Source organism: Mixophyes fleayi, chromosome 9 (assembly GCF_038048845.1).
Source record: "Mixophyes fleayi isolate aMixFle1 chromosome 9, aMixFle1.hap1, whole genome shotgun sequence".
NCBI classification, from domain to species: Eukaryota; Metazoa; Chordata; class Amphibia; order Anura; family Limnodynastidae; genus Mixophyes; species Mixophyes fleayi.
This window is the reverse complement of record NC_134410.1, coordinates 19,521,825-19,534,733: the sequence shown is the minus strand read 5'-3', so window position 1 is coordinate 19,534,733 and position 12,909 is coordinate 19,521,825. Positions and strand designations below refer to the sequence as shown.

Sequence of the window (12,909 nt, the reverse complement as noted above, 5' to 3'; positions counted from 1 at the left end):
AAAAATTACATCCTTGTGCCTTCTACTCTCGGGGTCTTCTGCCCGCAGAGAAAAACTATACTATCGGGGACAAGGAGTTGCTGGCCATCAAAGCTGCATTAGAGGAATGGAGATACTTGTTGGAAGGAGCTCGCCATCCGGTGACGATCTTCACGGATCATAAGAACTTGTCATATTTGCAATCTGCTCAATGCTTGAACCCTCGTCAAGCAAGATGGTCTCTTTTCTTTTCCCGTTTTGAATTAATTATAACCTTCAAACCAGCTGCTAAGAACAAGAAAGCTGACGCTCTATCTCGAGCTTTTGTGACGTCCTCTGATGTAGAAGAGGTTCCCAACCATGCTATTCTAGACCCCAAATGTATTTCTCTGGCTGCTTCATCCACCAAAATGCTACCATTTGGGAAGACCCTTGTGCCTCCTACTCTGAGGAGGAAAATCCTTTCGTGGTTCCATGCCTCTCGTTTTTCTGGACACGCCGGTGAACACAAGACCTTTGAGATTCTCTCTCGTAGTTACTGGTGGCCTTCAATGAGGAGAGACGTCAAAGAGTTTGTTGCTTCCTGTGATTTATGTTCTCAGTTCAAATCCTCCCGCAGAACTCCAGCAGGGTTGCTGCGACCACTACCCATTCCGTCCAAGCCTTGGACCCATATTAGTATGGATTTCGTTACTGATTTGCCACCAAGTAAGAATCACAATACTATTTGGGTAGTGGTAGACAGATTTTCGAAGATGGCCCATTTCGTCCCTCTGTCCGGTTTACCTTCCTCGTCTACTCTGGCTGAACATTTCATTAAAGAAATCTTCCGTATCCATGGATGTCCGTCTGAGATTGTGTCGGATAGAGGAGTACAATTCGTTTCCAGATTCTGGCGGGCCCTTTGTAAAACCTTGGGCATACGATTAGCACTCTCATCTTCTTACCATCCGCAATCTAACGGACAAACGGAACGAGTCAATCAAGATCTTGAGACCTTTATTAGGATGTTCTCTTCAGCCAACCAAGACAACTGGGTAGAATTGCTTCCTTGGGCTGAATTCGCCCATAACAACATGTACCATGAGTCATCATCCAAAACTCCATTCTTTGTGGTCTACGGTCACCATCCGTCTTTTCCGGAATTTCCTGCCCTCCCGCCCACCCAAGTTCCTGCTGTGGAGACTGCTTGTCAGACCTTCAAAAATATCTGGTCTCAGGTCAAAACCTGTTTAAAGAAGACATCTAACAAATATAAGTCTTTCGCAGATAAGAAGAGGCGGGCTATTCCACCACTAAAAATTGGAGATCGTGTCTGGTTATCTACCAAAAATATTCGTTTGAAGGTTCCATCTATGAAATTCGCCCCTCGTTTTATTGGTCCATATAGGATCATTCAAGTTATCAATCCAGTATGTGTTAAACTTCTTCTTCCTAAGAATCTTCGGATTTCCAATGCCTTCCATGTGTCCTTGCTCAAACCTCTCATCATCAACCGTTTCTCGACTCCTCCCTCAGCACCGCAGCCAGTTCAAGTTCATCAGGAGGAGGATTTCGAGATTACTGAGGTATTGGATGCAAAAATTTCGCGAGGAGTCCTCCGTTTCCTCGTTCATTGGAAGGGCTTTGGTCCTGAAGAGCGTTCATGGATCAAAGCTGAAGATCTTAATGCTCCTGCCCTTCTGAAGAAGTTTTATTCCAAAAATCCGGACAAGCCCGGTTCCAGGCGTTCTGTGCCCACCTTTAAAAGGGGGGGTACTGTCACTCACCGGACTGTGAGTGCTTCTTCCCGGACATTTAGGAACCGTGGCCGTCCTCCATCCTGAGGGACTGCGCATGCGCAGCCCTTTCTATACCTCCAGTGTATGTTCCTTTAACTTAATTGGCAGATCAGGCAACCTCCCTATATTAAGCACCTGTGGTCATCACCACATTGCCTGATCTTGGAGTCTCATTCCCCATGAGTCTCTGAAGGTGTTCCTGTGTTTCCTCGTTTATTCAGCCCAGCTGATTCCTGTGGTTTCCAAACCACTTCTACCTCTGTGGTTTCCAAACCACTTCTACTACTGTGGTTCCCATACCACTTCTACCATCTACTGTATCATCGTGACTGTGAGCTGATTTCTATCCGCTGCCTCCGTGCACTACAGTCTTCTAATCACTTCAACTCTACCATGTATCATTGGGACTGCTAGCTGATGCCTATCCGCTGCCTCCGTGCACTACAGTCCTTCATCCACATCCACTCACCTGTTCATGATTGTGACTGCCAGCTGATTCCTATCCGCTGCCTCCGTGCACTACAGGCTTCAACCTGCAACTCGTCTGTGTTTCATCATCGTGACTGTTTGGCTGATTCCTATCCGCTGCCTCCGTGCACTACAGTCTTCAACCTGCAACTCGTCTGTGTTTCATCATCGTGACTGCTAGCTGATTCCTATCAGCTGCCTCCGTGCACTACAGTCTTCAACCTGCAACCCGTCTGTGTTTCATCGTGACTGTTTAGCTGATTCCTATCCGCTGCCTCTGTGCGCTTCAGTCTTCAGTCCTTGTCAACTCTACCGTGTTTCCTTGAGTCTGCTGCCACTATTGCTACCCGCTACTCTCCGTGATCATCTGTTCCAGTTCAACTCTGCTCCGGTGTCCCATCGTTACTGCACCTGCTGGTTGCTATTGGTTACCTCCGTGTTCCCGCAGAGACCCGCTGCTGTTACTTCTCAGCGCTACTCATCCATCTACTGCTGATCCGCTCTCCACGCCTTCCTGTGTTCCCTGCTGGTCTACCTACCTGTGCGCTGCACCTGCTAGACCCCCGCTTCACCCATCCAGGGACTTGTATCCTGCTGGCCTCCTGCCCTTCAGGTATCTCTGCACTCCTGTCTGACTGCCTTCTCCTGAACCACGGTATGCATACTTCCCATTGACTGTGCTGTGTATTGCATACCTTGCTGGACTGTGTTGGTTCTCCTCTGGAGTGTACTATCCGCTGAGTCTATTGCCATCATTGACTGTGTTGGTTCTCCTCTGGAGTGTACTATCTGCTGACTCTACTGCCATCATTGACTGTGTTATCTCATGCCGGATTACTTCAAGAGACTTTCTATATTGGCAGTGTTGTTCAGTTATTTATACATTTATATTGTGCATATTACTGTGGATCAAAGTCAAGGTGCCCGTGTATATATTGTGTTGCAGTCTCTCCCCGTGCACCTCCTCACATATATATTCAGTGGTACAACTTGCTAGTGGCAGACCACTGACTCCTGTTTACAGTTTCACCTGTTCCAGTATCCTCTCACATAGCAGTGGTACAACTTGCTACGCAGACCACTGACTCCCCGGATACCTCCACTTGGATTCCATTCCTTCACTCAGACAGCGGTACAACTTGCTATCCGCAGACCGCTGACTCTCATCACCTCCTCGTTTCTGTTGGACATTCCTCCTCACTATAGCAGTGGTACAACTTGCTATCGCAGACCACTGACTACCTTCACGTGTCCTTTGTCCATACAGTTCCTCGTGTATTATTACCTCCATATTGCCAGTGCTGCTAGTCATAGACTGTCCTGAGCATCTCATCATCTGCTATTTCCTGTTCCGTGATCACCCTGCTACCAGAGTACCATATTACCACCTATACTGCTCTGGTAAGCCTATCACCTGGTGATCCCTGGGTAAAGACTCCTAGTGCCCGTGACAATGGGTAACGTGGTCTATCTTTTACGGTATGTACCAAACATGGGCGCCATCTTAAAATCGGCCAATCGGCCCAATTCCTGTAGAGTTTTTTGAAATAAAAGGGTGTACTGCAACTTTTGAATCACCCTGTGTGTGTGTGTATGTATATATATATATATATATATATATATATATATATATATATATATATATATATATATATATATATATATTGGTCAAATTGTAAATTTAGAAGGGGCGGTATGGAAAATGTAAGTTAATGGAACATGATAGTTTTACAATCAAAACAGCATGAGAAGTGGCAGTATAGCATACCATCTCTCCTCCCCGCCTCCTTACATCGGAGTCCACAGCTCGCTGGTTCTGCCTCTGATACCACTGTATACCAACCCACTTGAACCACTGTATATAGTGTGCATGTGTATACATACAAAACTCTGCAAACGTTTTAGGCAGGTGTGGAAAAAATGCTGCAAAGCCAGAATGTTCTTCAAAATAGAAGTGTTAATAGTTTATTTTTATCAGTTAACAAAATGCAAAGTGGATGAACAGAAGAGAAATCTAAATCAATTCAATAATTAATGTGACCACCCTTTGCCTTTAAAACAATATCAATTCTTCTAGGTACACTTGCACACAGTGTTTGAAGGAACTCGGCACGGAGATTGTTCCAAACATCTTGGAGAACTAACCACAGATCTTCTGTGGATGTTGCTCAAATCCTTCTGTCTTTTCATGTAATCCCAGACAGACTTAATGAAGTTGAGATCAGGGCTCTGTGGGGGCCATATCATCACTTCCAGGACTCCTTGTTCTTATTTACGCTGAAGATAGTTCTTCTAAATGACATTGGCTGTATATTTGGGGTCGATTTCCTGCTGTAGAATAAATTTGGAGCCAATCAGACGCCTCCTGATGGTATTACATGATGGATAAGTACCTGCCTGTATTTTTCAGCATTGAGAACACCATTAATCCTAACCAAATCCCCAACTCCATTTGCTGAAATGCAGCCGCAAACTTGTAAGGAACCTCCACCATGCTTCACTGTTGCCTGCAGACACTCATTATTGTACGGCTGTCCAGCCATTCAGCGAACAAACTGCTTTCTGTTTCAGCCTAATATTTTACATTTTGACTCTTCAGTCCAGAGCACTTGCTGCAATTTTTCTGAACCCCAGTTCTTATGTTTTCGTGCATCATTGAGTTGCTTGGCCTTGTTTCCACATCGAAGGTATGTGTTTTTGGCCACAATTCTTCCATGAAGACCACTTCTGGCCAGACTTCTCCGAACAGTAGATGGGTGTACCTGGGTCCCACTGATGGCACTGCTAGACATCTTCCAATTTCCAAGGGTATTAAGCATGTGTCTTTCATCTGATGCACTAAGTTTGTTTGGCCGACCACTGCAGCTATAGTCCTCAATGTTACCTGTTTCTTTGTGCTTCTTCTAAAGAGTTTGAACAGCACATCTTGAAACCCCAGACTGCTTTTACATCTTTGCCTGGGAGAGACCTTGCTGATGCAGTATAACTACCCTGTGTCTTGTTGCTGTGCTCAGTCTTGCCATGTTGTATGACCTGTGACAGGAAACTGTCTTCCACAACCTCATTATTGCAGCAGAGTTTAGCTGTTCCTCTCCCAGTTTTAAGCCTCTTACACGGCTGTTTCTGTTTCAGTTAATGACTGTATCTCAACCTACAAATGAAAATGATGATCATTATCACCTGTTTGGTATGATTGGTTAATCATGCACCTGACTATAATCATCATCATCATCATCATCATCATTTATTTATATAGCGCCACTAATTCCGCAGCGCTGTACAGAGAACTCATTCACATCAGTCCCTGCCCCATTGGAGCTTACAGTCTAAATTCCCTACTATAGACACACACTCACACACAGAGAGGGAGAGACTAGGGTCAATTTGATTTCAGCCAATTAACCTACCAGTATGTTTTTGGAGTGTGGGAGGAAACCAGAGCACCTGGAGGAAACCCACGCAAGCACAGGGAGAACATACAAACTCCACACAGATAAGGCCATGGTTGGGAATCGAACTCATGACCCCAGTGCTGTGAGGCAATTGTGCTAACCACTTCGCCACTGTGCTGCCCACCTGACTATAATCCTACAAAATCCCTGACTTTGTGCAAGTGTACCTATTTGCAGTATGTGTGAGTGTGTGTGTGTGTATATATATATATATATATATATATATATATATATATATATATATATAAATTTATTTATATTTTTATGTTTACATAATTTACACATTAATTATTTAAATGATGCCAAATGTTTTGTGACTGCATTAATTCAGTTGGCTATACAAACCACATGACATTTCAATTTATTTGTTCACTGCAAATGAGTGTGCAACATGCAGCCATGTTTCATCCAGGATAAGCGACAATGCCACATCTGACGGCAGCAGAAACTATACCCACATGCCGTCCAGCAACGTTCCCTTGAACTTGTTCCCAGCAACGGAAGTGGTCATGTTTTTTTCCATGTAGAAAAATATGCTTCAAAAATATGTCACTTGTTTTCTCTAATTTAGGGATAATTTTAATGAAAAACATAATGGAGAGTTGGACTACGGGAGGTTTATGGTTTAAATGCACAGTCAATGTATTTAGGGCTTAAATTCCACATTTTAACTAACTAAATTATATCCAATATATGTCAATGTACATCTATAGTCTATCGTTCTGTGAATTAAAGGGGACCTCTTACAAAGTTTTAGGTTAGTCATTCCCTGGGCAAATATAATATAAATATTCATCTGTATTATTAAGAGTACAAAACATTCCCAGAACACAGTGACCATGCCCTGTCAAGAGCATGGTCACTGTGTTCTGGGATATCATCAAAGAGCAAACTTTCCAACTCTCCCACTCCCGAAATCCTGGTCGGACTCCCGGGAGAGCAGGCAATTCTCCCACATCCGGCAGATACCTGGCCAAAAATGTGATTCGCAGTGAATCACGCCAAATGATGCAATTGACCGCGCCCCGCCCCTCCTGCCCTCTAGTCACGCACCCTGTCCGGGAGCTCCCGGACTTCAGTGCTTAAAAGTAGGCAAGTATGTTAAAGAGGAATCAATGGCTCCCAATTGGTTTTAAATGATCACATGACACTGCACTGAGATTAGCCCACAGGACATCCCCCACCAACACTTAGGGGTCTATTTATCAATAACAGGCGATGTGGAAGATTTTTTATTGCTTAATTTAACATTAACATTTTTCCTGGGCAGTAGAGCAATGCTCAGCTTCCCTGCAAAACTGTCTGACAGTGGTAAGGATACTCTTACTGCTTTGCCAGCTAGTGTAGAGTCACTCTACACATGTGTGCCCTGGCGTTCAAATTTCACTCCGGGCAAAAAATATAGTAATAAAGTTTTTTGAAAATTTTCTTAAAAAAGCAAAAAAAATAATTTAAGTAAGGAAAACATGGTTTATTTAAATAATAAAGCTTTTTTTCTTCCAGTGGGCCCTCTGCTATTGCCATCCTGAGATGGTGATAACGATTGGAGGACAGCGGCAGTATTTGTGCAGCTGTCCATGGTAAAAGGGGAAGCTTCGCTAGAAGACCTAGACGGAGGTTATTACTGGCAATAGTCTTCACGGGCCAGCCAGCTTTGATAAAAAGGGAGAAGCCCTAAATCCAGCAAAAACTCCAGTTTTTACCAGATTTGGAGATTCTTTCACTTTTATAAACAGGCATGTTTTCTAAAGTAATATATTAGAGTGTACAAGACAGAGATTTAGGGCAGAGTTTTGCAAATGGTTTAATATAATTATGATTATGTTGTCATTGCCATTAAACCTTGTGTCATCTCTGAGCATGTGCAAAAATGTTAATTTTCTGGCTGTAAAAAAAAACCCACGGAAACAGATCTCCAACCACCTCCTTTACTTAAAGCTCATTTAAATAACTTCTCCCAGAACACGGAACTTCAACTTTGCATGTGAGCACAGAACGAGGCGCTTTCCTATGCCTCGCCACATTCAACGATAAACGCCTAGATTTACCCAGCCCCTCCCATTAGAACTATCCCGGAATGTCCAGGAGACTCCCAAAATCCGGGTAGGTCTACCAAAACTCCCGAGACAGCAGGGCATTTTCCCACATCTGCCTAGTGTAGTATGCTGGATTTGGAGTCTCCATTATATGATTCTTAGGGAATCACGTCATTTTGACCCAGGTTCGGTAGTAAAATGACGTGTTTGTGTCATTGCATCACTGAGGGTGGGACCAAAATGACGCAAATTGCCCAGCCCCGTCCCCTCCGTCATCACACTCTTTCCTCCCCTCCTGGATCTCCCGGAGGACTAAATTCAAATGTTTGCAAATATGCATTAGAAGTAGAGATGCTCAGGCTCGGTTCCTTGAGAACAGAACACACTCCAACTTAGGGGATCCGAGTACCGAGCCGAGCCTACTCTGTACTTTCGTGCGCCCTCGGAATCGAAAACAAGGCAAAATCGTGAGGTCGTCGGATCTCTTGCGATTTTTGGATTCCTTTTTAAGTTCCAACATAACGGGGGGTGGGAGGTAAGGCGGACCTCCATATTTTTTTTTTCTGCCACTGCTGTGTGCCAATGTTTCCTAGATGTGCTAGGAACTGCTGTGTGTTTGAGTCATTGCTCTGTCGCTTACCATCCAGCCAGATCTCTGCAGTATTTGTCTAAAAGTGTATAAAAATAATATTGTGACCTGTGAGGTGGTCAAAATTGACTGCAAATGACTTGAAATTAGTGCTATTGAGGTTAATAATAATGTAGGAACAAAAAAGGAGCAAAATTATGTGATTTTAGCATATTTTAGGATTTTTTCTAAAAAATCCAAAACCAAAACCAAAACACACGAGGGCGGTTTTGCCAAAACCAAAACACGAAGCTAATCCAGATCCAAAACCAAAACCAGTTCACATGGGTCAGTGAGCATCTCTAATTAGAAGCAGTAAAAATATGCCCGTTGTGTAGAGTTGCGGTATTGACGTACTGCGCCATGAGGATACCCACATAAACGGGCACAATTTGAAAATTAAACCAGGCATTTGAGCTGTTTGAATGGCGGTTTTGTAAATGAAAAAAGAAACAGAGACCCAGATACATTTCTTTTAAATAAAAGAAATTGAAAACAACTTTTCAGGAACAGCATTTTCTGGTACTGTTCTAAAGTACATAATAATCTCTATACCACATAGACTTTTCCTGTTATTAATAATAAAAATAATAAGTCAAATTAAATGACCATATGGCTTATTTTGATGCTTAAATACACAACGGTGGTTTTCATGTGGGGATGATGGGTTCCCTTTAATTGCAGATTTGGTGACCCAGTAATGGTAACTTTGGATGAAAGATTAGACCACAGGCAGCTTAGAGCAGTCTTTCCTCAGCATCCACTAAGTGGAAACTAATTCATGAAGTGGAGAAGAACATTAATCTTTATAGATTCCTGAGATATATAATCTGTTATTTTCATGTATCTGTAGCTGTACAGGAAATATTTAATCACTCTCATCATAACTGATTCATCGGAGCGTACAGTCTATATAACCTATCACACAGACACACAGACTTGGGTCCATTTCAGTCCGCAGCCAGTTAACCTACCAGTATGGTTTTTGGACTGTGGGAGGAAACCAAAGCACCTGGAGGAAACCCATGGAAACATGGGAAGAACATACTAACGCCACACAGATAGTGTCAAACCCACGGCTGAATGCTAAACCCACATTAATATGTTGGGTTCGGCCCACTGGCCTGGGTTTAGGGAGAGTGCCAGGCTCTCTCCGGAGCATGGTTGTCCAATTTTCAGACCCGCCCTCCAGCAGAAGCGGAGGTTAGCTTTGTGAAGTCCGCGGTGGGTGGAATATAATGGTGTCATTTGCGTCATAATGCCAAGCCCTTCACATCGCTAATGATGACATTGTGGTATAGAGTGTGATGACGTGAATATGGGTTCTGTCTACTGCTTCCCGGTCTAGCCCAATGTAGGGAGATTTCCAGATTCTCTCTGGAGCCCGAGGAGATCACCCAGTATTTTAGGAGTCTCACAGGCATTCTGGGAGAGGCAGCAAGTACGGTCTTACAGGATGTTCAGCAATTTGTATGCCTCAGAATCCAGTCAAAGCTACAGCACAATGACTGGGCCCCCCAAAAAGTAATCTTTAGTCATCATTACACACTTAAGTATATTTGATAGACAGGTGCGGTAGTTAATGTTATTGGGATGTAAACCTGCATCAGAACGTTAAGTGGAAGTGTCACTAAAACTGTAGTGACACATTCGGGCGGCTTCATTTCAACACCACCTCAGGTGTGGCTTTTGAAGATAATTTCAGTAGCCTCCTGTTATCATCATCATCATCATTTATTTATATAGCGCCACTAATTCCGCAGCGCTGTACAGAGAACTCATTTACATCAGTCCCTGCCCCATTGGAGCTTACAGTCTAAATTCCCTACTATAGACACACACACACACACAACAAACAGACAGACAGAGGGGGAGAGACTAAGGTAAATTTTGATAGCTGCCAATTAACCTACTAGTATGTTTTTGGAGTGTGGGAGGAAACCGGAGCACCCGGAGGAAACCCACGCAAACACAGGGAGAACATACAAACTCCACACAGATAAGGCCATGGTCGGGAATCGAACTCATGACCCCAGTGTTGTGAGGCACAACACAGGCTGTTATACAGCCTATGTCCACAAGTGGTGCCTGGCTGGACTATGGAGCTAAAATACCAGTCATTATATTGTAGATTTCAATTATAAAATTATGACACAAAGACAACATTCCAAGGGGTATATTTACTAAACTGCAGGTTTGAAAAAGTGGAGATGTTGCCTATAGCAACCAATCAGATTCTAGCTGTCAATTTTAGAATGTACTAAATAAATGATAAGTAGAATCTGATTGGTTGCTCGAGGTAACATCTCCACTTTTTCAAGCACTGCCCCCATTCGGTTGTAACTATGTTAAACGCAGGAAATATTTGCTGTATGTACAATTCTGTCATGTGGCAGGAGTCCTCTTTCTTTCTATACGGCTAGAATGAGTCTATCTACTCCCTCTCATTTGCATACTAGGGCCACTGGCTTAAGGATAAAATGCTATCAGGAAAGGGTGCAACTGACTTTGTCCCAACCACATTTTGCAGTGGTACCACCTATCATTGGGCACTGTTATAGCTGGCCCTCGTTATCTGCCCTCGTTATCTGCCCTCGTTATCTGCCTTGGTTGTACTGAGCTGTACACGAGACAAAAAAAGGACTAAATTTGCTTTGTAATTTCGGTGTGCACATTACATATTATATCAATAGACCCTCCCTTTAATTGCTGAACTTCTTGTTTTCTCTCCTTCACAGGACGGGGAGACCCCCATCATATCAACATGCCGGAAGGAGTCCTGAAAGGAAGCAGAAAGCGACCAGGTGAACAAGGTGCGTTCTTGTTTGTTTTGTACCTTTTACCATAGCGGTCATCTTTAGAGATCATTGAATCAGGACGTAGTAGGCTCAGCACACACAGAGGGGGGGAATGGTCACATGAGGGGCATGATCACAGGCAAAAGGGGGGTTGTTTCCTGGGCATGTCTAGCGCTCCTGAGGTCCCAGGTTTCCCATTATACCCTTCCCTAAAAACTCTCATGCATTGCCAGGCGGTAGGGCAGCGATGAACGCAACGTACCTCTCAACATTCAGACCCTAAGGACAGAGATACAGACAGTTGGAATGACCTCTCAGATTGGGACTGTCCCCCCTAAATCAGGACAGTTGGGACAAAGGTCCCAACTGAACTATATGCTGCTTCCTCTAATTCCGTGTAGCTGCTGAATATGATCTCTGTCTTAGGGGCATATTCAATTAGGTTTCTGGTCCGCGGTAACGCGCCTGAACGGGTCCCGAAGGCAATCCACGGTACCGCAATAACGTAGATTTTCATGCGCATCTCATAGGGTTGAGAAGGTAGATCCGCATTATTGAGGGACCGTATTACTGTTAATACTGCGCACTTTTCATGGAAACCGCGGACCGGAAACCTAATTGAATATGTCCCTTAATGTTAAGAAAATGAGGTAGCGCTTAGAGGTACATAATTCTCCTAGGTTTGTGTCCTCCTCAGTTGGGTTTAGTCATGTGACTGCTCTGTGGGGGAGTTTTATGCAGAAACTCAGACCTGCGCAAAACATATTGACTGCTCATTTTGTTGGTACCACTTCTATTCAGCTAAGGGATGATTCCATTTTGAATAATATCTGTCATAATGCCATACTTGCCAACTCTCCCAGAATGTCCGGAAGACTCCTGCATTTCGGGTGGGTCTCACGGACTCCCGGGAGCGTAGGACAATCTCCCACATCTTCCCACTTTCTAGTGAAGTGGGCAGAAGTAAAGCCAAAATGCTGCGATTCTCCGGGAATCGCAGCATTTGGCCCCCCCCCCCGCTGTAAAATGCCGCACGGGGGGGGGGGGGGGGGTCCAAAATTATGCAATTTCTGAGCCCCGCCCCCCTCACGCCCACCCCCGCCAGGGAGGCTCCCGGACGCCAACTACAAAAAGTTGGCAAGTATGCATAATGCTAATATTTGTCCATGGAGTGTCTGTTTTTGTTTCATTATGTGACCCCAGAATTAGCTTTTGTCTGAGCTCCTGTGAATCTCAGCAGCAGTCTTGTGGCTTTATGCAATGACCCTGCTACTTTCTCCTCAATCTCCACTTTAGCACAGTGCAACTTCTTGTACACTTCACATGACCTGTGATAAAACAGAGCAGTCAATCATTTGTTAGAGCTCTGGCCAAAGAGGACAAGAGAAGGCAGGTCCTGTCCACTTTGAGACAAACCCTATATAGTGCCTCCATGTGTGTCTTACTAGTGGCAGTTCCATTTCCAGTGTGAGACCCCCACCTTTATCTTAATGCAGATACTAGTGAAGGAGCTCTATTGCTTCCCCCTCTAAGCAGCCTATATCATTCTGTGCTAAGCATGAGCGCTATATATCTAATGCCTTACCTGAATGGGTCTCGTCCAATCAGGTGCCACGTTAGTTACACACCTCATTCTGGACAGGTTTGAATTACCTGAGGTCGCTGCATCTTGTTTCTTTCCTGGAAATGTCAGCTGTAAATAGGCCGAACAGTCGGGGTCGTGGCCCATTGCCGGAGCTGTAATTGAGGAGGTCCTATTTAAAGAGA

At 44.1% G+C, this 12,909-nt stretch overlaps 1 protein-coding gene across 2 annotated transcripts in view; it reads left to right on the top strand.

The window, feature by feature from the left end:
• Positions 1-12,909, top strand: part of PLEKHG2 (pleckstrin homology and RhoGEF domain containing G2) — a 78,323-nt gene that overhangs the window by 30,293 nt on the left and 35,121 nt on the right. For both annotated transcript variants that reach the window (XM_075186783.1, XM_075186784.1), the window contains one exon: positions 11,083-11,157. In XM_075186783.1, coding sequence (XP_075042884.1) covers positions 11,109-11,157 — 49 coding nt within the window. In that variant the 5' untranslated portion in view covers positions 11,083-11,108. The remainder of the gene's footprint in view (positions 1-11,082; positions 11,158-12,909) is intronic.